Source organism: Berghia stephanieae, chromosome 1 (assembly GCF_034508935.2).
Source record: "Berghia stephanieae isolate SIO BIC M18660-M18661 chromosome 1, UCSD_Bste_1.3, whole genome shotgun sequence".
Classification (NCBI taxonomy): Eukaryota; Metazoa; Mollusca; class Gastropoda; order Nudibranchia; family Aeolidiidae; genus Berghia; species Berghia stephanieae.
This window is the reverse complement of record NC_088360.1, coordinates 47,040,653-47,065,480: the sequence shown is the minus strand read 5'-3', so window position 1 is coordinate 47,065,480 and position 24,828 is coordinate 47,040,653. Positions and strand designations below refer to the sequence as shown.

The 24,828-nt window shown below is 34.0% G+C and overlaps 1 protein-coding gene across 4 annotated transcripts; it reads right to left on the bottom strand.

The window, feature by feature from the left end:
• Positions 1 to 358: 358 nt before the first annotated feature.
• LOC144976384 (uncharacterized) lies at positions 359 to 23,700 on the bottom strand. Of its 4 annotated transcripts, none has more exons than XM_078920662.1 (16): positions 23,528 to 23,700; positions 22,362 to 22,551; positions 21,671 to 21,820; positions 17,863 to 18,041; positions 16,760 to 16,900; positions 15,568 to 15,757; positions 14,648 to 14,803; positions 13,825 to 14,181; positions 13,006 to 13,130; positions 11,622 to 11,727; positions 10,432 to 10,639; positions 9,223 to 9,403; positions 8,091 to 8,114; positions 7,327 to 7,499; positions 6,079 to 6,390; positions 359 to 3,064 (listed from the first exon to the last, which is right to left on the bottom strand). In XM_078920662.1, the coding sequence occupies exons 1-16, from the start codon at positions 23,569 to 23,571 to the stop codon at positions 3,045 to 3,047; spliced, it is 2,556 nt and encodes an 851-aa protein (XP_078776788.1). In that variant the 5' UTR covers positions 23,572 to 23,700; the 3' UTR covers positions 359 to 3,044. The 4 variants fall into 4 exon arrangements, with proteins under 4 accessions (XP_078776788.1, XP_078776776.1, XP_078776797.1 ...); XM_078920650.1 differs by lacking the exon at positions 359 to 3,064 and adding an exon at positions 4,833 to 5,017; XM_078920671.1 differs by lacking the exons at positions 359 to 3,064; positions 23,528 to 23,700 and adding exons at positions 4,833 to 5,017; positions 22,725 to 22,787.
• Positions 23,701 to 24,828: the final 1,128 nt, after the last annotated feature.

The following is a 24,828-nucleotide window of genomic DNA, read 5'->3' as shown; positions in this document are numbered from 1 at the left end:
GATGATGATGATGATGAAAAGGCTTGCTGCGGGCTATATATAATTAAATTGCTTTGGACAGTAATTTCGTTCACCAGATAATCTATTTCCTCTGTAAATTAGCAAGTATGGAGGCTAAAGTGAACATTCACAAATAAACAAAACAAAACAAAACCCAAAAGCACACGGTTTTTAGGTGTTTCATTGCGCTTACAGCACATTCAGCTTATTATGGCGCATTTAGCACATGTGTCCAGAAAGGTGACCGGAAATTCAAAGATTTTATACCTGCGCTAACAAGCACAGAAGAAAGAGTGATACAAAAGAGAAACTTCAGAATATATTTAAAAATTAAAGACACAGAACACAAAAAAGCTGCTTATTTTAGACAGTATTTTTATTTGAATTTTCAACTTTATTAAGCAGATCTTTTTTAATTCAGCGTTATTAAAATACATATAAAAATTCATACTTAAATACAAATATTATTCTGACACGAATGCACCTATCAATAAACACACATTTTAAATACCCTGTACATTAAATGCGTCATGGTGGTGATAAAAATTAATTAAGTTTGAAAGATAAAACAATAAAGATTCAAAGAGTAGAAATGTTGTAGTAAATCTCTTTTCATACCAAAAGAAGAAAATTTATTTTAAAAAAGTAATACATGTACATAACAATAAAAAAATAATGAAAGATGATAATTAATAATAATAAAAAGATGACCATAATTAAAAAAAAAAAGAAGATTCTTATTAACTTATATAGACAAGAAATTAAAGTTAACTATTTTTACTTGGGCTTCACTGACATGAAGATGGTATATTGGGTTTCGTTACCATGAAAAAGAATACCAAATATGGTACAGTGGTATGTCATGCAAAGAAAGTTTGGGAAGTAAACCCTAAACGTAAAAAGAAGATTATCCTAATCCTACAATTCAATTTTTTTTCAATGGTATCCATTGATAATGATTTGAAAAGTAAGTAGCTTAAACAAATGGTCAAATGATTCAATGGTTCTTAACATTGCAACTACACTGAAAGTCAATAGTATATTGATAGAAGAATCGGTTGAGTTAAATTAATGTTTGTTGTTGGTTGTAGTTAGCCAAAATAAAATGGTTTTGTAAGATTTAATCACATTCTATCACATTACAAATCATGACTAAACCCACTGTGATGTTGGTTGCTCGGTGGTATGGTGTCTCATCTTGTCACAAAAGCCAAGCAATATTAAACGTGATCAGAGATTGGCTGAGTGATAGTGATTGTAAAAAAAAATAAAATATCTGGCCCTTAGTATTGTGTCACTGGTTTAAACATTTACACATTACGAAACTCGATGTACCTGACTATATCCAGTGACTAATGTTGTATATGTGTCAGAACGAGAAGGATGCCTAACAAGCAACCTGTGAGATATGATATAGAAATATGTTTCCACTTGGTATGCTGGAGGAGATAAACAAAGCATTGTGAAGCGCGTTGAGCATAGGAAATGCGCTATAGAAATGTTAATGTTTACTTATTTATTCATATTTATTGAACAGCTATATTAACACAAAACAACAGTTTTCCTTTGATCAAATTGCACACAATCCTAATTACTTGGCAACTTATAATTTTGCAATGGAGGGACATTTTTTTAATTCCGACTTTTACTAAATCTGATATTCTTTTTATCCAAGCATCAAATACAGTAATTCATAGTTAACGAAAGAGTCGTCACCATTGAATAAAAAATAGAGGGAAATTATTTATAAATAAATATAATAGGAAATAAAATATATAGGTAAATACAAAAGTACATTTTACACCAATGAAAATGGATTTTAGATAAGCAAATAACTCAGTGGTTCTCAAACATTTTCGAGTCCTACTTAGATCAGCAAAGCTACCAGTATGGTTCAAATTTTATTGAATGACCACAGCCATACTTTGAGATGGTCTAATTCAAAGATTGTTCTTGCATCATGAGCTCAGTAGAGACCATAAAAAAGTAATATCCCGGTACATACCAGTAAAGACAATAAATGACAGATTAAGGTCGGTTGTACATTTCAATCATTTTTATTTTAATAATTCAAGAATTTTCCAAGTGTCATGAAATAAAAATGAAAACATGAGGCTTGCTCGCTCAAACGTCAGAAATACCTCTGTTCATTTGCCTCCTGGGCCAAAATACCTCACTTTGAGGAATAACTTCTAGAAGTGAAAGCTAGTAAATATTACATCAAATAGTATCTCTAAAATGTTTAGTGCAAACAATTTACATACTCAAAAACTAATGGTACAGTGTAACTCAGTCATAACAAAACGAGACAGATCAAACAATATATCGTTTTTCTTGAGCCTTTGTTATTTAATTAAATATAGCCGCAAATAAAAAGCAGTCATGGTTAGGTCTCACCATAATTAAGGTTCTGATATTAAGGTCGTGCTAATTCATACATTGTATTACATAGAGTTAAAAGTAAAAAAAATAATAAAAAAATAAATTGAGTTCATTAATAAAGTTCTCTGACTCTACCTTTATCAAATACCATTAAGCAAAGAGATTTCAATATAACACGTCTTGTCACTGAAGTTCTTCTGTGAATTAATAGCTCTCTCAACACAAGTTAGAATAGTCATGGGTCTTCAAGTTCTTTGGGAACGCTAACAATGATACTCATGACAAAACAACAACAACAATAACAACAACTACAATAACAATATCAACAATCTAAACAACAACAACAACGCTGAGGATAAGGTAAAATAGAAAATATATCTTGTATTTAATCACCTGGTGATGAATAACAGCATGCTTTGATGGAACAATTATGACATGATGCATGTATACTATACCAATCGTCCCCCTCTAGGACCTGAATCAGTCACTCAAAGATAAGGCGATAAATAACTCTACAACATGTTGTTAAGTGATTTTCTCCCTAAAAACAAAGGATAGCATGGTGAAATGAAATTCTATATTGTGTTCTGAGACACATAGGCACGTTAATGGCATCAATTCCAACACTCAACCATTGATCAACATTGGGATGACGTTGTCAGTCAGATGAACACAATTGAAACTGTGAAAGAAATTCTGATCAATGTGCAAATGACTTCACTTAATTAATAACAAAAATCCGATTCTTGAGTAAAACTTTACATATTATGCATGCAAAAAAAAAAGAAAGAAAAGAATAATAATAATAATAATAATAATAATAATAATAATAATAATAATAATAATAATAATAATAATAATAATAATAATAATAATAATAATAATAATAATAATAATAATAAAGACAGAAAAAGAGAGAGGAGCCAAAAATATTCTATGTCAGAATCTTTAAGACAATGTAGACAAGTTGAAGCACTGAGAAAATTGTTAACCCATTTCACAAATATTCAAACTAGTTTTCTTTCAAGAACATAAAATCTCATATGTGAGTATTTGTTGCTAATCAAAAGCAAATACGGAGAAAGAAGTTATGTGAGTTGGACCAGCAGTAGCAATTTCTTCTAAATGAAAATTAAATAGCATTGAATAAAATAAGAAAGAGTGAGGAGTTAGTTATTCTCTGATGAAAAAAAACCGGCCGTCGTGTAATGCTGATAAGTGCAAAATTATCACTGAACAAGAAAAAAAATATTATAACAAAAAGGAACAATTAAAATACCACAGAGGTTTGAATCATTTGCTATACAATCTGATGACATATCAGAGTGTAGTAATGCAAAACATTTCCTGTTGGTTTGAGAGTTATTCTTATAACAAAACATGATGTGTTGGTTTGCGAGTTTTACCATAACAACAATAAGACCGAGGCAATATGGATCAACATATATGTTGATAAATGATTAACTTCGATGATGAAATTAAAAAAAAAAATTATCATTTTGAGATCAATAAAGATTAAGTGTAACATATTATAATTATTCCAAAGAAGGAGAAAGGAATAGATAGCGTTTTTTGAAAGACAAAGATAAACAATATCACCATGGCATGGGACTTACCTATTTAAATCATTTACAAGGATAAAGTAACGACACTAACCATGAAACAAGATTCATTTACTTGGTGAGAAAGTCAGCTCCATTTTTATGCCAAAATAGCTAAGGTAAGAGTATTAATATTCTTTTTAAATATAATGAATTGCAAACTCATATTTCAAAATGAATGTCATTTTGAAATGAAAAAGAAAACAGCATGAACGAAAAAATAAAAAACAAGACTGAGATCTTGCTAGGATCAAATAAATCAACGAAACCAAACGGAAAAGGCTATTCGGCGTGCTTGGAATGGCAACATTATACTATGCGTGGACTATAAATTTATACTAAGCATTCTGGCATGTGAATCATATGGCGAGAAAACATCGCGCACAATTTAACCACAATGTATTTTTATTACTAACTTGTGCTTTTCATACATGGTCTATTATTATTATTATAGAGGTTAGAACATAGAACACATAAAGACAAGTATCCAGACCTGGTATTTAGCTTCCCTCATCCTCCCCCTCCTCTTCCCCCCCCCCCCTCCCACCCAAGAATAGTAAAATTAAATTCCAAAGGAAAACAAATTCAAGGACAGTTTAGAGTAATAAAAGTAGTTGTATATACGACAGGTGTTAAGTTAGCCATCATAAGAAATATGGGATGCAAGTGGAAGAGACTTGAGTGTTGACACAGAGAGTGAGAGATGCGGACATCAAAGTCTGCAGATTGAAAGTTGCAACAGGTTTGGAAATTATTTAGTTTGCAACAATCTCTTATTTACATTAAGTCTATGATATGAATAAAATGTTAAATCTCATTTCTTTCTACAATTTTAGTTTCAAACACGGAGACAAAAATATAGAGGGAATATAAGGCTCATACAAGGCTCAGTGTTATTTTGAAATGACATATAATTTGGTGTTAAGTCAAATCAACACAATAATTATGTTATGTCGGCATATACAATGACATGAGACGAAGGCATAGTTACCAAACAAAGTTGATGACTAAGGGTACTTTGCTACTTTGCTGCCCTGCAATGTTAGATGACACGATATTGTGAAATTTATGTCAAGCGAAAATATATCAAAAAAAAAAAAAAATCTAACATGAAAATATTCACTATAAATTATAACACCCTCTTCAGACTAACTAATAAATAAATAAATGGATTTGGTGCTCACTTTTAAATAAAAAATACCTAACATCTCTTCACAATTTTGATGGTGTGATTATAAAAAAGGCTATTCAGAATGTTAATATTAATGATAAGTTCGGCAAAGGATGGCATAAAATGGTAAAACTGGAATCAGAAATATATATAATTTTAACAAGCAATAAAAGTCTACTTAAAGAAACTTTCAATAAAATTAATAGAATTTGGGTTTACTTTTTTGTCCCTTATCTTTTATAAACTACTGGTGTTGACATTTATTATAAATTTGACTCATCGTCTCAAAACAGTGTTAAAAAAATAATATTTCTCTGACCATTTCCAAATTGATTCACTTTTCCACATTGCTTAAATCCAGACATAATACTAGACTGAGGCAGTGTTTCACATTTATAGGTACTTATCTTTGTACATTTAACACAACAAATGAGCAAATTTGAGGCTTTCTATTTTACTCTATTACTATTTTTCAATAGTCTATGGAAAATTTAATAGCTCTAATAATTGGGGAAGTGTTAGACAAAGAGCAAAAATCATCGGTCCTTACATATAAGCTACAGACATTCTTAGTATTATGAAATCACCTTGGTTAATCAACATGGAAAACTGTTGACTGTTCATTTTGGTTTGAAGCTTTGTCAGAATTACAAAAAAGTTTATGCAGATTAGAACCTATGTTAGTCTTTGTTGACATTAAGATTTTCCTACTCCTTGATGATATGAATTGTAAGAATGAACAGGAAATGCACGCAAAAAATATTTCATAACAAAAATGAATAATGATGACAAAAACTATTAAAATTATTTATTTATGCTGTCAGTAACACTTGTGTCTAATCTTTTTATGCAAGCATTTGAAACGGAAGACAATTTTTAAAATCTGATATCTCATATCAGCCTCTATAATCTGTGACTACTCACAATTTGAATTTGGTGTATCTTCATTTTCACCCGACTGACAGAGGGAAATGCCAGGGGTTGATTCAACCGCCATGACCTTTTGTATGGCAGACATCCAAAGGTCAGATTTGGACACAAATGTTTTCCAGTCAACGGGTGATTCCTTCAAGACTGAGTCTTCAAGGGGAGGGCTCTTGCCTGGGTTGGCTTTAAGCCAATGTGACAGCTTGATATGCACATTGTCTACTTCTAGAGATTCATCCTGAGATGTGTAGATGGATGCCAGTGAATTGAAACATGTGTGAATCCATTTGAGATACCAGCCAGTGGATTCTTTAGAAATAATTGAAAAAAAGAAAAAAACTAAAGTTTGGATATGATCAAACAAACAAAATAGAAATTATGTATTGGTAAATAATATGGCATCGCTAAAGGGTCATCTTCGTGATAATTAAGACAACAAACATTGCAAAGCTTATTTTCAAGGTTTATGATTTTTTTTGTGTGTGACAAATCTCACATATTACATATTGAACAAACAACGAACTTAACATTAACTCACTAAATCCTAGAGATTTTTTGCTACTTTCCAAAATTGAAAAAAATGTATTAAAATTGAGCATGTGCATAACAGTTTTATTGAACTATCATTAACATGTAAAAATGAAAAACAATAGCTTTGATGCTCCGCCTATAATTTGTCTCAGAAAAATGTAATAAATAGACATGGGGTAAAAGTGACCCGGGTAAACTACGGATATAGTCGGTGTTAGGGTTGAGTGAGTTAATGCATGTGGAAGGATATTACGGTAATTGTGTGCATGCTACTGCTGCTGCTGCTGCTGCTGCTGCTGATGATGATGATGATGATGATAACATGAATAATAATAATAATAAGAAGAAGAGGAAGAAGAAGAAGGATGAGGAGGAGTGGTATGAGGAAAAGGAAGAGGAGGAGGAGGAGGAGGAGGAGGAGGAGGAGGAGGAGGAGGAGGAGGAGGAGGAGGAGGAGGAGGAGGGCAGAATGAGAAGAAGTAAAGAAACTACAGATAATTGAAGGTTTGGTTGTGATAATTATAGTTGTTAACTCTTAACACAAATCTACCCACACACACACACATCTCTCTCTCTCTCTCTCTCTCTCTCTCTCTCTCTCTCTCTCTCTCTCTCTCTCTCTCTCTCTCTTCTCCCTCGCCCCCCCCCCCCCTCGTACACGGTTAATTTTTAAAAATAATTACAAATGGTGATTATGAATAAAAAAGTACGCACCAACATGGTCAGCAATATATTTGAACAATGGTAACGCTCTGTCAATTTTGTTGACAATCTTGTAGAAAGTGGCCAATGCTGCCATGGCCAATAGCAGGTAATTACTGGATGGAGGCTGGCACAGCTTGAGGTATTCTACTGCTTGATAAAGATGCCGCTCTGCAACATCAAGCCTAATTTTTTTTTTTAATCGAGAGAACAAATCAAATGATATTTAACCGACATTGATTACTAAATCAAATGGATATTTCCAAGTTTCCCAGATAAAAAATGAGTATGAACATATAGAAAATTTGAAACAACTTCAATCCATCTTGGATTCACTAGAAGACAAAAATTAATTCATTGTTAGATTAGCAGATTAGAATACTAATAGATAGTCAACTCATTAGTGCATTTACATTGGCTTATCATAAAGACAGCAGGTTCTTAAACAGAACCAAAAAAAAAAACACACTCACACAAACAGAAAACCAAACAAGCATACACAGCAGAAGAAACATGAGATAAAACAAAAACAGGTACACAATTCAATGACACTAAAGTATCCACCAGCACCACCACCACGAGGAACTCTTCTACTGCTGCTATCAGCACCATTGCCGGTGCAAAAGCACTCATCACAACGAAAATATCCAAATTTCTTTATCAATTTAATGTGACTTGCAAGTTTTCTTTATCACCACCATCTCCACACCATCGCCACCAACAACACGACTAAATTATAAATTCATAAAAAATATTAAAAAATTGAATTAACTTACAAATTTTCTTCAATATCAGGGTGCCTTCAGAAGAAAAGTGAAAAAAATATATAAAAACCAGTGTTGTTTGTTAAAATAAATAAATTCCTCTCTGTTAGTTAGACAATTTATTTTAATGTGCAGAAAAAAAATTAACATATACGGGAAGCATTTGGTCAATGAAGGTTATAAAAAAGTTTGGAAATCAAGAATGAGGGTGCATGAGGTCATATTAAAGCCAATGCTCCTATCTCCCATCAAGATTAAAAACATTCATAAACATGAAGTTAAAGAAGGAAAGACTTTCTAGGGGTGTTATGTCTAATGAATAACACGATAATTTTTTCATTTAGTGTGATTTAAAATAAACTATCTGAGGATTATTGATTAATTGATTAAACTATATAGAAAACCCATTTTCGGATGGGTTGTAAGATATTACTAAAAACGTGTAAGACTGTCAAAAGAATGAGTTAAATCAATCATAAACTCATAAGCTATTGATTCATTTTTATTTAAGATGTTGAATGCATCAAGAGTATTACTACTCATAACTATAATTAAATTAACAACTCCCCCTGCTAGAAGAGCTACTTGGTTACGTTTATGCCAGTTAAGGCGGGTTAAGAAATGTCATAAATCATATTTGTTTCCTAATGGTCGAGTTTCGTTGTACCAATTTGTGAAGTTTTAGGGCCACCCTGTAATCCAAATGGAAAGTTCTCCTAAAGTGTAAATAATTTTATAATAAATGGCTGTAAACATAATAAACAACACATATAATGTGACATGTGATTTGTCCAAATAGTGCAACAACCCACTATTTCTAAAATATGACACTAACACACTGCAAAATACACTCAACACACAATCCTTTTTTCAATTATTTACAAATCTGATATCCATATTGTAAAAATTATCATTGATATATTGAGATATCTCGAAAGCCAAAATGTATTTTTCTGCCAGTTTAAAATAGTAATCAATTTAAAAAAATACTTTGAAGTATCCCACAATGAAATAAAACTAGTACCCATCTTTCTTTCTATATACAAAATGAAGATTTTAAAAGATTTTAATGTTATCACATGCTCAAAATATATCGTTTGGTTATCAGATCTGTAAATTTTCCCAAAAGATTGTTATGACTTACGAATTCATCTTGAGATAGATCTGGCCCAACAATAACAGCATAGATGATGATTTGAGGCTGATCTCTCCAAATGTAGCAGACACCAATGTCAACGCTTGCTTGGCTTCTGCTTCTGCCCACCGTAGAGTGGAGTCATAAACTTCCTTAGGACAATGCAAAGCTTTCCATTGGAGAGCAGAGGCTGGTAAGAGATAAAAGTTAGAAAGTGAAAGAAAGAAAAATAAATGAAAAAATATAGGTAGAAAGATATTAAATAAACATGTGCAATCAATAGGAATTACAAATGGAATTTAAAGGAAATATAATTAGTACATGAAATTATATCAAGGCTATAAATAGGTAAGCAAACACACAGGTTTCCTTGAACTCATTCAAATGCCCTGAATTTTTTCCTTATTATTCTTTGTTATCATTCCATTCCTTCCTCGAACTAATTTTAACCTCAAACACAGTTTCATCAAACTAATTTCACCCAGCAAACCAAAAAAAAAAGATTAATTAAAGGGTGTTTTTTAAAGCGTGACCGGTGACTTCCAGTACAGATGATTTACTGTGATATTGACAGTTACGTATGTGTGTATCTATCTACAATGCAGGTGTGTGTATAGAGTATGATAAACACGTGCACACACAGCCACTCATGCACTCTATCACCGTTTCGAATAACCGACACCTCTCTGCTTATTCTTATCTTCCTTCTAATTTCATTGCCAAGTGCCATTATTTGCTAATGGTTGGCTACGACAGTAAATGAATGTAGTGATACAGCACCTCCCCCCCCCCCCCCCCTCCCACACACACAGACACACACATCAACCTCTTATGACATGTCATGTATAAAGTTATATCCCTCAACATGTCAATAAAGTAAATAAATAATACAATTCCAATTTATTCATCCTCAAGCACAGATTTGTCTCAGGGTCTATTCCAGAGTCTATTCTCTATCTCTTTCAAGTCGTTTTGGTAAGGCGCAGTTTCCTCGAACTACTGTTTCCTTGAACGTTTTTGCATGTCCTGAGGAGTTCAAGGAAACCGTGCTGGAGTGTAGTAATGAGCTACATATTACTTTAAACTCTCCAAAAAAAGTAAAGAGCTGTGGCAATAAAATACTCTATGAGTACACATTAAGGAGCGAGTCAAAAATATGGATACAATGTTTTTTTTCCTCAAAATAAAAAAAAGAGACAAAATAAGTTTTTGACAAACCAAAGGTGTGAAGGAAGACATGTAGAAGCGGTGCATGAGATCCTAAAATGGCCCTTGCCACACGCACAGCTTCCATGGCATGGGTGTAATAGTCTTCTGAATCAAACATATTGGCACACATCCTGGCCTTACTGATTGCACGATGTGCCATTGCGACTTGAATTGTATCACAGCCCCCATATGTCTTGTCAACCACATCGAGAAGATCCTGGAAAGATAAAATATATCAAAAATAGCCAGTTAATGTTATACAAGGGGAACCTTTCAGCTTAACTGGTTGAGTTGAGTCCCTGACTCACATACTGACGGACCGGATTGGAATCTGGGTAGAGTCAGGGTTTTCTTAATCTCCCTTTGTAATTGGGTAGCTGGGTCTATTGGATTTGGTGGGAAGTATTTCTTCTTCTTCATCATCATTATAGGTAGCTCCCTTTTATGCTCCCTCTACATTTGACACCCACATGAAAACAAGAACAAAAAACAACAAAAGAGTTCATTTTCATTTTCACTGAATTAACTACTCTGTCACACAGACGGAAATGATTCTCTTAAACTTTTGGAGGTATCCTCATTCTGCGGTGTCAGGTGTTTATTTGTTTCGATGTTCTTGCATGTGGAATGGACAAATTATGATTATGTATTTTGTGATAGACTTGCAACATATCCAGAGGCTAATACAGACTAATTACTAGCAAAAAAATTTAATTTATATACATTACTTTATTTTATTTACCACTGGGTTATTACAATTGTTGATTTCAGACATGAGACAGGGAAAAAAAACATCTAAAAAAAAAAATCAAAACAAAACACAAACTAACCCCAAAAAAGCAAACAAAGATCTGCCCCCCCCCCCCCCCCCCAAAAAAAAAACAACAACAAAAAGCCCCCCAAAAAACAAACAACAAAAATACAAAACAATTAAAACACACAAACTAAAGACAAAATAAATTACCCCCCTCCCCCCAAATAAAAAAAAAACAAAAACAAAAACAAACCAACCCCCCCCCCCCAAAAAAAAAAAAAACAAACAAACAAACCCAAGACAACTCCGAACTATTTTAATAACAACTGCTAATGGATTGGGATTGTAGAGTGAACTGACATTATAATAAGTTTGGAAATGATGTATGCCAACCATATTGTCAAACTAACATATTGTTTCTACAAATCTACAGAACAGAAATTACCATTGCAACCTTGAGACCAAAGTCATCCTGCTTGAACTCATTACTGAAATGGCAGAACGACAATAGAGCCTCTACATACATAGGGTGTCTCTCTCCAAACTTTTCTCTGCAATAAAAACAAAGACAATGCATAAAATGACCTGAGAGATAGATGAAACATTTCCAACATCCATATCAATGATATTAATAATAACAGATGTAGACGTAGTAGTAGTAGTAGTAGTAGTAGTAGTAGTAGTAGTAGTAGTAGTAGTAGTAGTAGTTGTAGTAGTAGTAGTAGTAGTAGTAATAGTAGTAGTAGTATTAGTAGTAGTAGAAGTAGTAGTAGTAGTAGTAGTAGTAGTAGTAGTAGTAGTAGTAGTAGTAGTAGTAGTAGTAGTAGTAGTAGTAGTAGTAGTAGTCATCGTCGTCGCCGTCGTAGTAGTAGTAGTTGTGGTAGTAGTAGTAGTAATAGTAGTAGTATTAGTAGTAGTAGAAGTAGTAGTAGTAGTAGTAGTAGTAGTAGTAGTAGTAGTAGTAGTAGTAGTAGTAGTAGTAGTAGTAGTAGTAGTAGTCATCGTCGTCGCCGTCGTCGTCGTAGTAGTAGTAGTAGTAGTAGTAGTAGTAGTAGTAGTAGTAGTAGTAGTAGTAGTAGTAGTAGTAGTAGTAGTAGTAGTTAAAGTAGTAGTGGTACAAGTACTGGTAGTAGTAGTAGCAGTGTCATAGTGGTGGTGGTGGTGGTGTCAGTATTAGTACTTGTGGTATCAAAAATGATAATATTAAGTAATGGTGCTGATGATGATAATGATTATGATGATGCTGTTGATGATGATGGTGTCGATGATGATGATCGTGATAATAATGAAGATGATGATGACATCCACAACAATAATATGACCAAAAAACACTTTATATTATGCAATTCATATAACATTTCTATTGCAAATACAAAATACAACAGCTTACAAAACAGTTACATTGAAATTCACTTTAAATACGATTAAATAAAAAACAAAAAACAAATTCATTTATGCCTTTGGGATTTACAAAAGGTTACCAGCACTGTTTTGCTACGTATGTGACATGTTGGGACAATAAAACTCTCCTTATAAATTGTAGGAAAATCGTCACATTTCGTTACGATACAAACAACATTTTTCGAATTCAGATTAATTTTATAGTCACCAATATTGATGAAAATACTTTGTTATATTAACAAGGATTTAATGCTTTTTTGTAAAGCTTGTTTTTCTTAACAAATTTATGTAAAAATTCATTGTATGTGTTGTATTGGTACGACATTTCAGTAAAATTCTTTTAAAATGATTGGTAGGGCGAGAGATAAATAAGATCAACATTATAATCTAATAAGATTGAGATTATTATCAAACCCTGTATTGCCTACCGAGCATACTGTACTGCATACACTGCCATGTTTTCTGCCTTGGCTGCCTGCCACTGGGCACAATGGGCACTAACCCCAACACATAGTGCTCTCACCACTGCTGCGTGGTCCTCAGGATCTATCTCCTGTGAAAGAAACAAACATTTAATTAAGCGATAGTAGTGTACAAACAATAATATGCAAACACACAATTCTCTCTCTCTCTCTCTCTCTCTCGGTCTGTTCCCTCCCCTCCCCCTCTCTCTCTTCACACACACACACACACACACACACACACACACACACACACACACACACACATACATTCACGCAGATACACATATGCAAATAAACAGTAGGATATCTTCCAAATATTCACGACAATTCCTAGATGACCAAAAACAAATCCGAAAGTTGGTAAAAGTGAAAGTTATCTAAATTCTCCCAGTGAATGAAAAACTTTAGAAGTTCAAAATTAAGAAGCACATATGAGAAATTAACCTGAAGGGATTGTTTCAAAGATGACAGTTTGAAAAGTGGTGTAAGATGCAATGCGAGAAAAATCAAACGGAAAAATACAGGGAAAATTATCCCAAAAATTTAAATAAGACTTCCTTGCCCAAGGATCTAACTGCACCACTTTTTTAAATCAACAATCACGAAGCTTGAGGTTTAGATCATGAATATTGTGTTTCCCTATAATTTTTCTCTCCTTTTTTTAGGGGAGGTTATTTTCATCTCAATATTGTATCGTTCATCACTTTCCACATTGTGATCTTCATTTTGTTATCAGCTTTCCTAATAATGATATCTATTAAAATGATCAATGATATATCTTACTGCCAACGCCCTTCTTGACCATCCAAGGGCTGATATGATAGACCCATACTCCAACAACATGTGGCTAGTCTCAGAGTGCAAAGCTCCTTCATGGACAATTGTCTGGCCAAATGACATCATACTGATCTGATACTGCATCTGCACAGCATCAAAATAAGCATTCTGAGCCTTGTCTGGCTGGCATGCCATGTTTCTGGCCAACATAAGCTTTGTATATGCTTGGTATCGAGGCACCCAAGAATCGATCTCAGGATTTTCCTTCAGGAATTGTACAGTACTTGAGAGCACATGGTCAGCATCTGACAGCTTGTTGACAGCAATCAGGAAGTTGGACATTCTGAGGCCTGTTTGTATCACCTGATAAAATAGACGCAAGAAAGTAAATTGGTTGGGAAGTAGAGAATAATGTAGATGTTCAGTTTTATTTGCGGTAAAGAGAATGCAATATCTTTGTAAACTTATGTGGGATACATTCTATAAATATTCAGTTGTGAAGAAAATTGTCCACAATGCATGAATGGATAAATCACCCAGACAGATGCTGTGGTGGGCAAACAACAATATAATCATTGAGATTATATAGCCACTGCAGATCCTGAACATATCAGAGGGTTGCCATTGCGAAGGGCTTATGGGTCCATATGAAGTGTTTCTAGCATTGGTGATTTTGTACCATGGGATTAAATATTGAAGGTCAGTGATGATTTAAAAAAAAATTATTTTTTTTTTGGGGGGGGGGGGGGGGGGGGGGGGTCATGCTTTCCAAATAAGACAGATTTTTGTTGATAGTAAAATGCAGTAATAAAATAATTAAGAAAATTACCTGATTGACAATCTCTGTCATACTGGAACTGTCCAACATTTGCAGGACTGTGTCATAGGAGGCACAAATGTCGTGGACCAGATTGACATCTGAAGCCTCTAGTGTTAGCAAATGTTTCATATACAGATGGTGTAACTCACTTTGGGATAGAATGTCCTAGAACAATAATGTAATATGATTCGTATTTTGATTATAAGACAGAAAAAGCCAACATACAGAATTAAAGAAAAATAATATTGCATACTAACTTCTTAAAATATGATGTTGACCTGTTACTTATTTAAAATAAGGATTTATGAGACCAATCTACGGTCAAATTTGTGAACAAAACTGTAGATCATAGTAAATAGATAAATCGACAAAATAGGATATGAAAGAAATCTCAACAGTGATCCAATAGAGCAGTTAGCAGAAAGATTTGGCTTGTTGATGGTTCATTATTTTCATGTCTATTTTTAAAAATATTATTTTTTGGAGGAGAAGATTGGCATTTTGTGATGCATTTTCTTATTGTTCATCCCTTTAAAAAAATGAAACTGATCACATGTGATTTCTTAGAAAATACTTGTAGCATAGATAAATACATATTGATTGAAGTTACATGTTACAAATCGAATAAAATCTCATTAGCATAATATTTCACTAGACAACTTGGCATTGTTGCAAAGTCTGATAAGGTATGATTTTCCCATCCAAACTCCCATCCATTCTCATCACATCATTTCATTGCCAAAATGAACCTTGTATGATATCCTTAACAGTGAATTGAGGGTAGAAATCTGAAAAGAGTAGATAACTCAGCAATCTCATCACCACCACCATCCATCTTTTATACATTCAAAAGTACTATTTGTTGACAAAATGGTTGTCTATGCCCATTTTGACTATCAGTGATAACAACAGAGATGTTACTATCATACCTGAACAGCATCACACATGCAAAGCTCAAATCCAGATGGTAACTGTTTCCGTCTGGCCAGAGCAGCAATAACCTCCACACGACGAAGTTGGCTTAAAGCCAACTCTTCTCTTCCCATGAGCAATTGATCCTCTGGATTATCTGAGTGGGCAAGCTTTTCCCAGTGTTTTTTGTTGATCTCAATGAGTGACCTGAGGAAGTGAATGTAATGTGTGATTTCCAATATATGCAGCTTTCTGGTCTTTTGGTATAACACTCTACTTCTGACGTGTACCTCCCTGGTTCAACCACCACTGTGAGCGTTGCAAAAGTTGGGTCCTTTACTCACATTCTCACACTATTCTCAGGTGTAAAAATCAGTGCCTGACCGGTAGCAGGTGTCATGTCACAATAATAATAATAATAATAATAATAATAATAATAGTAATAATAATAATAGTAATAATAATAATAGTAATAATAATAATAATAATAATAATAATAATAATAATAATAATAATAATAATAATAATAATAATAATAATAATTTAAAAGTCATGCATAGTAAGATTTAAATAGGAATGCCTTCATGCTTCTTTGGGTAAAATTTAAACTTTTAGCATACTTCAGCTCACAATGACAGTCTATTCCCAATAATTGAACCAAACTATGAAAAAGCACACAAATGTTCCATTATCCTACACCAATCATCTCGACTAGACATGATTAGACTGATACTTTCGCTCTGAATTTCACTAACTAAATTACTATTCAAATTGTATTTATTGATATGGTGTCCTTGGGTAAAGCACTTTACACACCTTACTCTGCACCACGACCCGGATTTACGCAGTGATGGACAATGTAAGAGTATTTGTAAAAGAAAAGGATGGCTAACAAGCAACTGGGGCTGTATGAAAAATACCGTTCCATATGGCCTGTTGGGGGGATAAATGAAACATTGTGAAGCGCAGTGAGCATGGTAAATTCGTGGAATTGGGCTACACATTTATTCATATTCATTCGATTCAGTTATCTGTTGTTGTCTGAGGAAATGTTTTGAACCCAACGTGTTCAGTGCTTTGTATATTGTTCTTTTTTTTTTTTTAAAAGCAATTTAGCCATTTTGATTCACAACACTTGTTTCAGTCCAGAGCTCAGTATCTACTTATTACCATCACCTCATTGTTTTGTGCATAACAAAGATTTATTACCTAAAGTTGTCTGGCGTTGGCAGCCATTGGTGGAAAAACCCTTTGACCAGCGTCATAGTGCGATGGCTATCCATACTGAGGTAGGACATTCCATCCTCTATGTCTGTTGTCATGTCTGTCTCACTCAGTCTGTGATGAGATCTGAAATTGTATTTACCTTATTCTAATAGGCTGTGGGATGAAATTTGTATCTTTTCATTACGTTGAGCTCCAACAGATAAAAAACTAATTTTATTGCATACTGCACAAGGGTTTTTGATACAATTAATTGATCGAAAACCAATTTTGTCACTTGGAGAGTTGTATATTATTTTTAGATCTTTGTAATTAAGAATGCAAATAAAACCAAAAACTGATAAATTAACTGATCTGGGACCACTTAAAAAGAGTAAGAACAGTTTAACTTCATTGTAATAGGCATGTCCAACATTTTACAATGCAATTTGACCAACCTCAAGTTTTCTCTCCTTTTGATTGGATAATGTGACCGTATCAGAAAAGTTGTTCACATGCTAGACTATCATTTTTTTCACGGGGATGAGAAAAAATATATCTCAAAAATGTATAACTCTCCTAGTATCTACATAAAATAGATGAATTAACTTTAATAAATTCCAGCATGAAAAAATTTGCTTTTAACTGGGAAATGCGAAACAACATTTCATTTAGAGACAAAATAGACCTTTTAACCAATGGACAATATAATTAGATAAATTAATTTCTTTTTGAGATAACTATTCCTTGTGTTTGCATTCATGTATTAAGATTTTTAAAAATTTCTGAAATTAATAACAGCAATGACAAGGATGGTGATAATGATGATGGTAACGGTAATGTGAGCAATGATGAAAATGATGGTGAGAGATAATGATGATATGATGAGAGAGTGAGAAAGAAAGAGAGAGAGAGAGAGAGAGAGAGAGAGAGAGAGAGAGAGAGAGAGAGAGAGAGAGAGAGAGAGAGAGAGAGAGAGAGAGAGAGAGAGAGAGAGTAGAGAGAAGAGAGAGAGAGAGAGAGAGAGAGAGAGAGAGAGAGAGAGAGAGAGAGAGAGAGAGAGAGAGAGAGAGAGAGAGAGAGAGAGAGAGAGAGAGAAATAGTCTTACTTTCTAGGCCCTTCCACTTTCCCATGTTTATTACTAATGTCAGGGAGGGATGGATAAGCCGGTAATTTATTCATCCCTTGTTTATCTGTGACTCCTGGTACTGGTGGAAGACGTGAGTGTTTCTTTGAAACACTGGAGTCTCTGAACCGTGAAGCTTGGGATGTTGGCCTGTGGATTACCTAAGGAGACAGAGATCAGATTGGTTTGATTTATGAGTTATGATTATGTATGCATATATGTGTATGTATGCATGTATGTATGTATGTATGCATGTATGTATGTATGTATGTATGTTTGTATGTATGTATGTATGTATGTATGTATGTATGTATGTATGTATGTATGTATGTATGTATGTATGTATGTATGTATGTATGTATGTATGTATGTATGTATGTATGTATGTATGTATGTATTATGTATGTTATGTATGTATGTATGTCTGTATGTATGTATGTTATGTCTGTATGTATGTATGTATGTATGTGAGTTGTATATGTATGTATGTATGTATGTATGTATGTATGTATGTATGTATGTATGTATGTATGTATGTATGTATGTATGTATGTATGTATGTATGTATGTATGTATGTATGTATGTATGTATGTATATATATATGTATGTATGTATGTATGTATGTATGTATGTATGTATGTATGTATGTATGTATGTATGTATGTGTGTGTATGTATGTCACAGCGTACACAACGACAACAGTTTAGTTGAGACGGTATCCCGTTCCTGACACCTGCTGACCCGGTCACGGTGAGCGGTCAATCACCGAGAGGAATTTACCTAACGGGGATTGCCGTTTCACTCAATTTAACAATGTTTTGTTTTATTGTCTGTTAGACACCATATTGAATGAGTTGAAATATCACTACTTGGTATAAAAGTTTATATTTTCTACTTTTACTGTGTGTTTTTTATTTTTTCATAGTATTACTAGATTTCTCAATATAAGTTATCAATGGACGGTAACAAATTACACAAAAAATATAGCGGGTGCAACATTTCAAAAATTAGAGAAAAAAAAACGTTGCTATGGATTTGTCTGAATTTTATGTATTATAAAGACAAGATGTAAATACTTCTCCTCACAAAAAACGTATTTTTCCTCAACACAAATATATCCGCTACGAGCATTCAAACTCGTCAGTGTAGTTTGGGGCTGGTCTTTAACTGCATTGCGTTGATGACAAATCGCATTTTATTCATATCATTGATAATGCCGGATGCTCTTTTTTTCCAATTTTGCTGTTGTTTGGTGACAGGTCTCTGTGCCTTGTTCTCCAAGAAGTCTAAGTCTAAACTTATATTGAGTGATGTGTGGTATGCAGTGGTACTCAAGGAGGTGTTGTTTTGGGATTATTTTTTTTGGAAAATATTTTCTGTATGTATCCGTGTAATGTTTTATTGCACTTTGAATATATTGGATTGTGTCTGCTTTGATTGATTTTGTGTGTGAAATAAAGTTGTGCACATGACTATAGGCCTTGTTTATATTGTCGAAAATTAATCCAATACTGCATGCGTCGTAAATGATGAGTGGGTCGTGGGTGCAGTTCTTTGTTTGTTGGATAATTGTAAGTGTAGACTTTTTCTTGTATTTGTGGCAGTGGTTGCCAATGAATGATCTGCTGTGGTAAGCCTGTTGTGTAATGCGGTATTCTGTCCAATTCAGAGGCAATAGGACCATCCCTGAGGGTCAGTGGCTCGTGCATGAGATTTGAAAGTCTCTCCTGCGTTTTGGAGTTTGTTGTAATATTCTACTCTGTCGATATCAAACATGCAAGTGCAACCCGTTTCAAGGTTGATTTATTTATTATTAGCGTCTTGGCAATGAGAAAATAAAAATGAGTCTAATGAAGCTAATGAGTCGTGTGATCAATGTACTTTATAATGTGTACTTTTTACACATAAATTATGAGTGTGTTCCTTGCTTGTCCAATGCCGTGTCAGTCCCATAGACTAAAAGAATGTCATTAGAATAATTTGAACATTTAAATGGTTTCTTGCGGGCACGTTTCTATTTCTGTGTTAAACAAATCATACCACATGTCCTACATAATGAATTCACTGCTTGGTTATGACTTGCAATTGTGTGGTCCATGCTGTAAGAGAAAATTCAAAATTGACTGAGCGATGTAAGCAATGATATAGTGAATTAATGAATAAAATGAGTTTTAAAACACTCTGTATTACTTCTCATATCCATGCATACATAACAGCGTACATAAAATTTGGAAAAAGAAAAACCAAATACTTCACCCAATTTGGTGAAAGAAAGGGGGGGGGGGTGGCAGGAAAATTCTAACAAGCTGCTGAGCTAAGTTGAGGCCCAACACACAATGTCATTTAAAATTAAACATTAGCAAGATAATTCAAATAATGCAATTTAAAAATCAAATTAACTCATCATTGAAAAAAAAAAAAAAAAAAAAAAAATTTAACAATAAAACCGCAGCGAAATATTACGTTTCAAGAACAAGGCTAAAGAGGTAATATCATTATTACCTGACCTACCGCGGAAAAATAATCATTACAAAATAATGAAAACTGAAGAGTAAATGAAACTTACCTCATTTCGTAGTAAAACTTGTGCCTTGTGAATCACACCAAAAAAGTTTGAAGTTTATGGCAACGTTTTTTTAGAATCCTGAGGTAATTACAAGTGATTTTATTTAAATGCTATAGAAAAATAGGTGAATTTGAATCACGGCTTGTGGAATAAGTACTGGAGATATTGAAATAAAAATTGGACCGATGGAAAGAGGAGGTCTGCGAGAATTCTTTGCATTTTGGGTGGAATTGCATCGTCACGAAGATCGTGAGGTTAATTGATACGGAAATCATCCATTGGTATCACCCAATGCACGTCAAATCTACGTTCTGGGAATTGATATCGGCTGACCGCTGTTGACCCCGGTTACCTGTCGGGTGAGGTTACGTCGGCGCTCGGAACAGCGGGAAACTAAACGGTCAGATTTATAGTGCAGTTTAGACGCCGTGATGTATGAATGTATGTATGTATGTATGTATGTATGTATGTATGTATGTATGTATGTATGTATGTATGTATGTATGTATGTATGTATGCATGTATGTATGTATCTATGTATGTATGTATGTATGTATGTATGTATGTATGTATGTATGTATGTATGTGTATGTATGTATGTGTGTGTATGTATGTATGTATGTATGTGTATGTATGTATGTGTATGTATGTATGTATGTATGTATGTATGTATGTATGTATGTATGTATGTATGTATGTATGTATGTATGTATGTATGTATGTATGTATGTATGTTTGTATGTATGTGTTTTGACATTTCAATTCCATAGATGCACATAAACTTTTAAGAAATGAAATTATCTCACTGAATCTTTGCCTCATCAGCATTATACCGTCTCCTATAATAAATACTAGGGATACTTCATTGATACTATCAACAATCACCCAACACATCAAATTTCAGTTAATCATCAAAACATAACGGCAGTTGAACGTTTAAAACATCCACAATTGTGGAGGAAAATAGATTATCCAAATTTGTGGTACTTTTAAAAGTCTTCGAGTTAAAACTATATGTACCAAAGTCTTGAGGGAACAAATGAAAAAAATTGTATTCAAATTTCCTTCATAAAATAATTAGTCCCTCAGTGTAGGTCTTAGGGAACAAAAATATCTGCCTGTCTGTCATTGCTATTGCCATCATACATTCACTCAGGCTTGCAGGCCAAAATCAAATCTGCTCATGAATTAAAAAAAAATTATGTATTCATAGTTCAACTTACAGTATTATCCAAAAACTCAACAAGAAGTCGGTATCGTCTTCTTGACTCTGAGCTGGAATCTGGATTCAACAAACTCTCCCTGAAATGTTTGTACCATTCAGTCTCTTTGGGCTTTGATGGAAGGAGGTCCACCAAAACCCTGGCTTTGTCCTGGGTTGTAACAAAATATAAGATGATATAAGTAGTCTTATGAATCAGTGCAACAACTTATCTCGGTGTCTTTAATAATAATTTAAACATTTGCAGTGTATAATTCACTTTTTTTTGTTAAATAGGCAAAATTGTAACTGGTTTAGAACTATATTTACATTCAACTCATTCATAAAGAAACTGGTTTTAAAAAAGATTTTACATAACATTTTCATTCTTAGACACATTTGTTCTACTAAGCAGAAATTATGCAAGACGTTTGAGATGATTGAGAATAGGTCTTTGTTTCACAGTTTGTGAAAAGAGTGTTAACTTTGAAAGAATACAAAGGATAACATTGGCTATACTCATTGACAACACTGATACTTATACTGTAAGAAGGTTAAGACTCCATTAGCTTACTTATTATGATTATTATTTATGCAATATGAAAAGTTCATCAATCTTCTCATCATGAAAGGCATTTACTATGCACGCCGTTAATCAAAACATCACTTCAGGACCAATTTGAAACCAATATTGTTGAGACAACAATACTGACCGGCTGAGTCCTTCCAGAGCTAATCTGTTTTAGATCTCTTTCAGTTAAAACTCCGGCATGAAACAAGGGGCCAATGATGTGTTCCACTCGCAATTCCTGAATAAGGGCAATTCGATTGACTTTTAACCTCATCACATTCTGTCTGTCTTTTCCTGTGGATGGTCCTGGAGGAGGAGTTGGGAAGGAAGGCCTGGGGAAAGACATGCGATAATATAAAAATAATATTCTGGGTAGAAGGGAGAGGGGGTGGGGGTGGGGGCAACTAAATTTAAAGTCTCTATATTGTTATTGCCTCTTTATCTCATGCTCTTGCACTTTCTCTTCATTACTTTCTAGTTAGTCATGTCTCACAAGCAATATCACCTCTAGCGAAAAGTGGATCGTCTGTGTAACAACATGTGTGACAGTCGGACCTCTCTCCTTTACCAATGACCGGTTTTACTTCAGTTGTGCAAATTAAATGTATCCCCCCCCCCCCCACTTATCACTTTGAAGAAGGAGATATTGTCATAGTCACGTCGTCACACTTCTCGTGAGAAACTAACTTTTCAGTAATTTTAATAATTTGTAGTACAAATGTTTAATATATAAGCTGAGTCACTAAGACTGGTTGAACTAAAATAAAATCATGTGACAACATAAATTGGGTTTAAGTATGAGCTTTCATTCTTTACAGAGTTTAAAACTGAAACGTCGATGAGAATGTAATGAGGCAATAAGAAAAAAAACTGTCTTGTGTGCATCAATCTCACGAGAAGTGTGACGACGTGACTATGACAATATCTCCTTCTTCAAAGTGATAAGTGGGGGGGGGGGGGGGGGGGGGATACATTTAATTTGCACAACTGAAGTAAAACCGGTCATTAGTAAAGGAGAGAGGTCCGACTGTCACACATGTTGTTACACAGACGATCCACTTTTCGCTAGAGGTGATATTGCTTGTGAGACATGACTAACTAGAAAGTAATGAAGAGAAAGTGTAAGAGCATGAGATAAAGAGGCAATAACAATATAGAGACTTTAAATTTAAATTAAACTTTTTTTCGTTTCAACAATTCAAAAGTCAACAAACAGTAACAGTAACAGTAACAGAGTAACAGCGAATTCAAACTTTGACTTTACTTTACTGATTACTGACTTCACAAATTCAGACCAGATCCACTTACTCCTGTAAAACAAATGTATTACGTCGTAGTGATGTTGCTGCCATTATTTAATTCAGTTTCAACGCATCCGCTACAAAGAGAACAATAATCAAACGACCATCACAACCAAGCCTTGCTCCATTCGTCTTGTGCTTGTATGTTTACATGGTCGTCAATCCGCCATTGCCAGTTTGTAGCGTCAATTGCAAGGACCTTGACAATTGTCAAATCGTCAATTGCCAAGGACCGTGTCAGTTTATCAACTACGCATGTGTACTTTTAACTGCCACGGAGTACCTTTAGTGTCACGAAGTGATGCATTGCCACAGAGTGATGTTATGTATTAATAATATTAATATTAATTAATACTCTCTTTTACTCTTGTTTCTCTCTGTGTGTCATTTTCTCTTTTTTTTCCTCTATTACACACACACTCTCTCTCTCTGTCATTTTCTCTTTTCCCTCTCTGCCATTTTTTCCTCTGTGTATGTATTTCTCTGTCATTCCCCCCCCCCTCTCTCTCTCTCTCTCTCTCTCTCTCTCTCTCTCTCTCTCTCTCTCTCTCTCATATTTCCTCTTTTTGTTACGGACCTTGCCAGTTGGTAGATCATCAACTATTTACTATTAATGCCACGGATTGATCTTGTTGCACAAATGTTTTACGTTAATTATTCCGTATTAAGACGATGTGCAGTATATTTCCTTTAAAATAAAGGACATCTTATTTTTCTTTTTTAATCTAGGACATCTTGGCAGGGATTTGCCACCTCGTCCTTCTGTTTTTTTTCCCCGCTGAATCCGAAATCAACAGTAATTTTTGTTTGATATTATTTTAAATCATCTTGGAATTCGTGAAAAGACATAAAAATTAAAAACAAATGCCAACAAGTGTGGACTTGATCCTTTCCACAACAAAGAAAAGAAAGTGACGGGGTTCGAGATTCGTATGCGCGCAAATCGAGGCTTGACTGAAATCACCACATGCAGCTGATTGAGGCCGACTGAAATCACCACATGCGGCCGAAGAGTTCCAATTTGACTCCTTGGCAATTGATGAACCGTCAACTACCAAGGACTCACTCCTTGGCAATTGACACTTCATTGCCAGTTTGCTTGGATGGTTACGAAAACAGGGTTGCCAGATCATTTTTCAACAAAATGCCAGGGGAAGACTCAAAAAATGCCAAAACACTCAAAAAAATGCCAAAGTCTGTTGACTCCCACCCCCACTAAGAAAACTACTCACTTTTGATAGACAATTTACTATCATATCCTGGTGGCTTGCGTGTTTTCTTGTCTTTTTTTTTTTTTTTTTTTTTTTT

Excerpts from the sequence above, each read along its gene's own strand:
- LOC144976384 (XM_078920650.1), bottom strand. The coding sequence starts at position 23,571 with ATGGCAGCAACATCACTACGACGTAATACATTTGTTTTACAGGA. Across the intron at positions 9,404-10,431 it reads TGTCTTCCTTCACACCTTTG|CCTCTGCTCTCCAATGGAAA; the intron begins GTTTGTCAAAAA and ends ATCTCTTACCAG. Across the intron at positions 6,391-7,326 it reads ATATATTGCTGACCATGTTG|AATCCACTGGCTGGTATCTC; the intron begins GTGCGTACTTTT and ends TTATTTCTAAAG.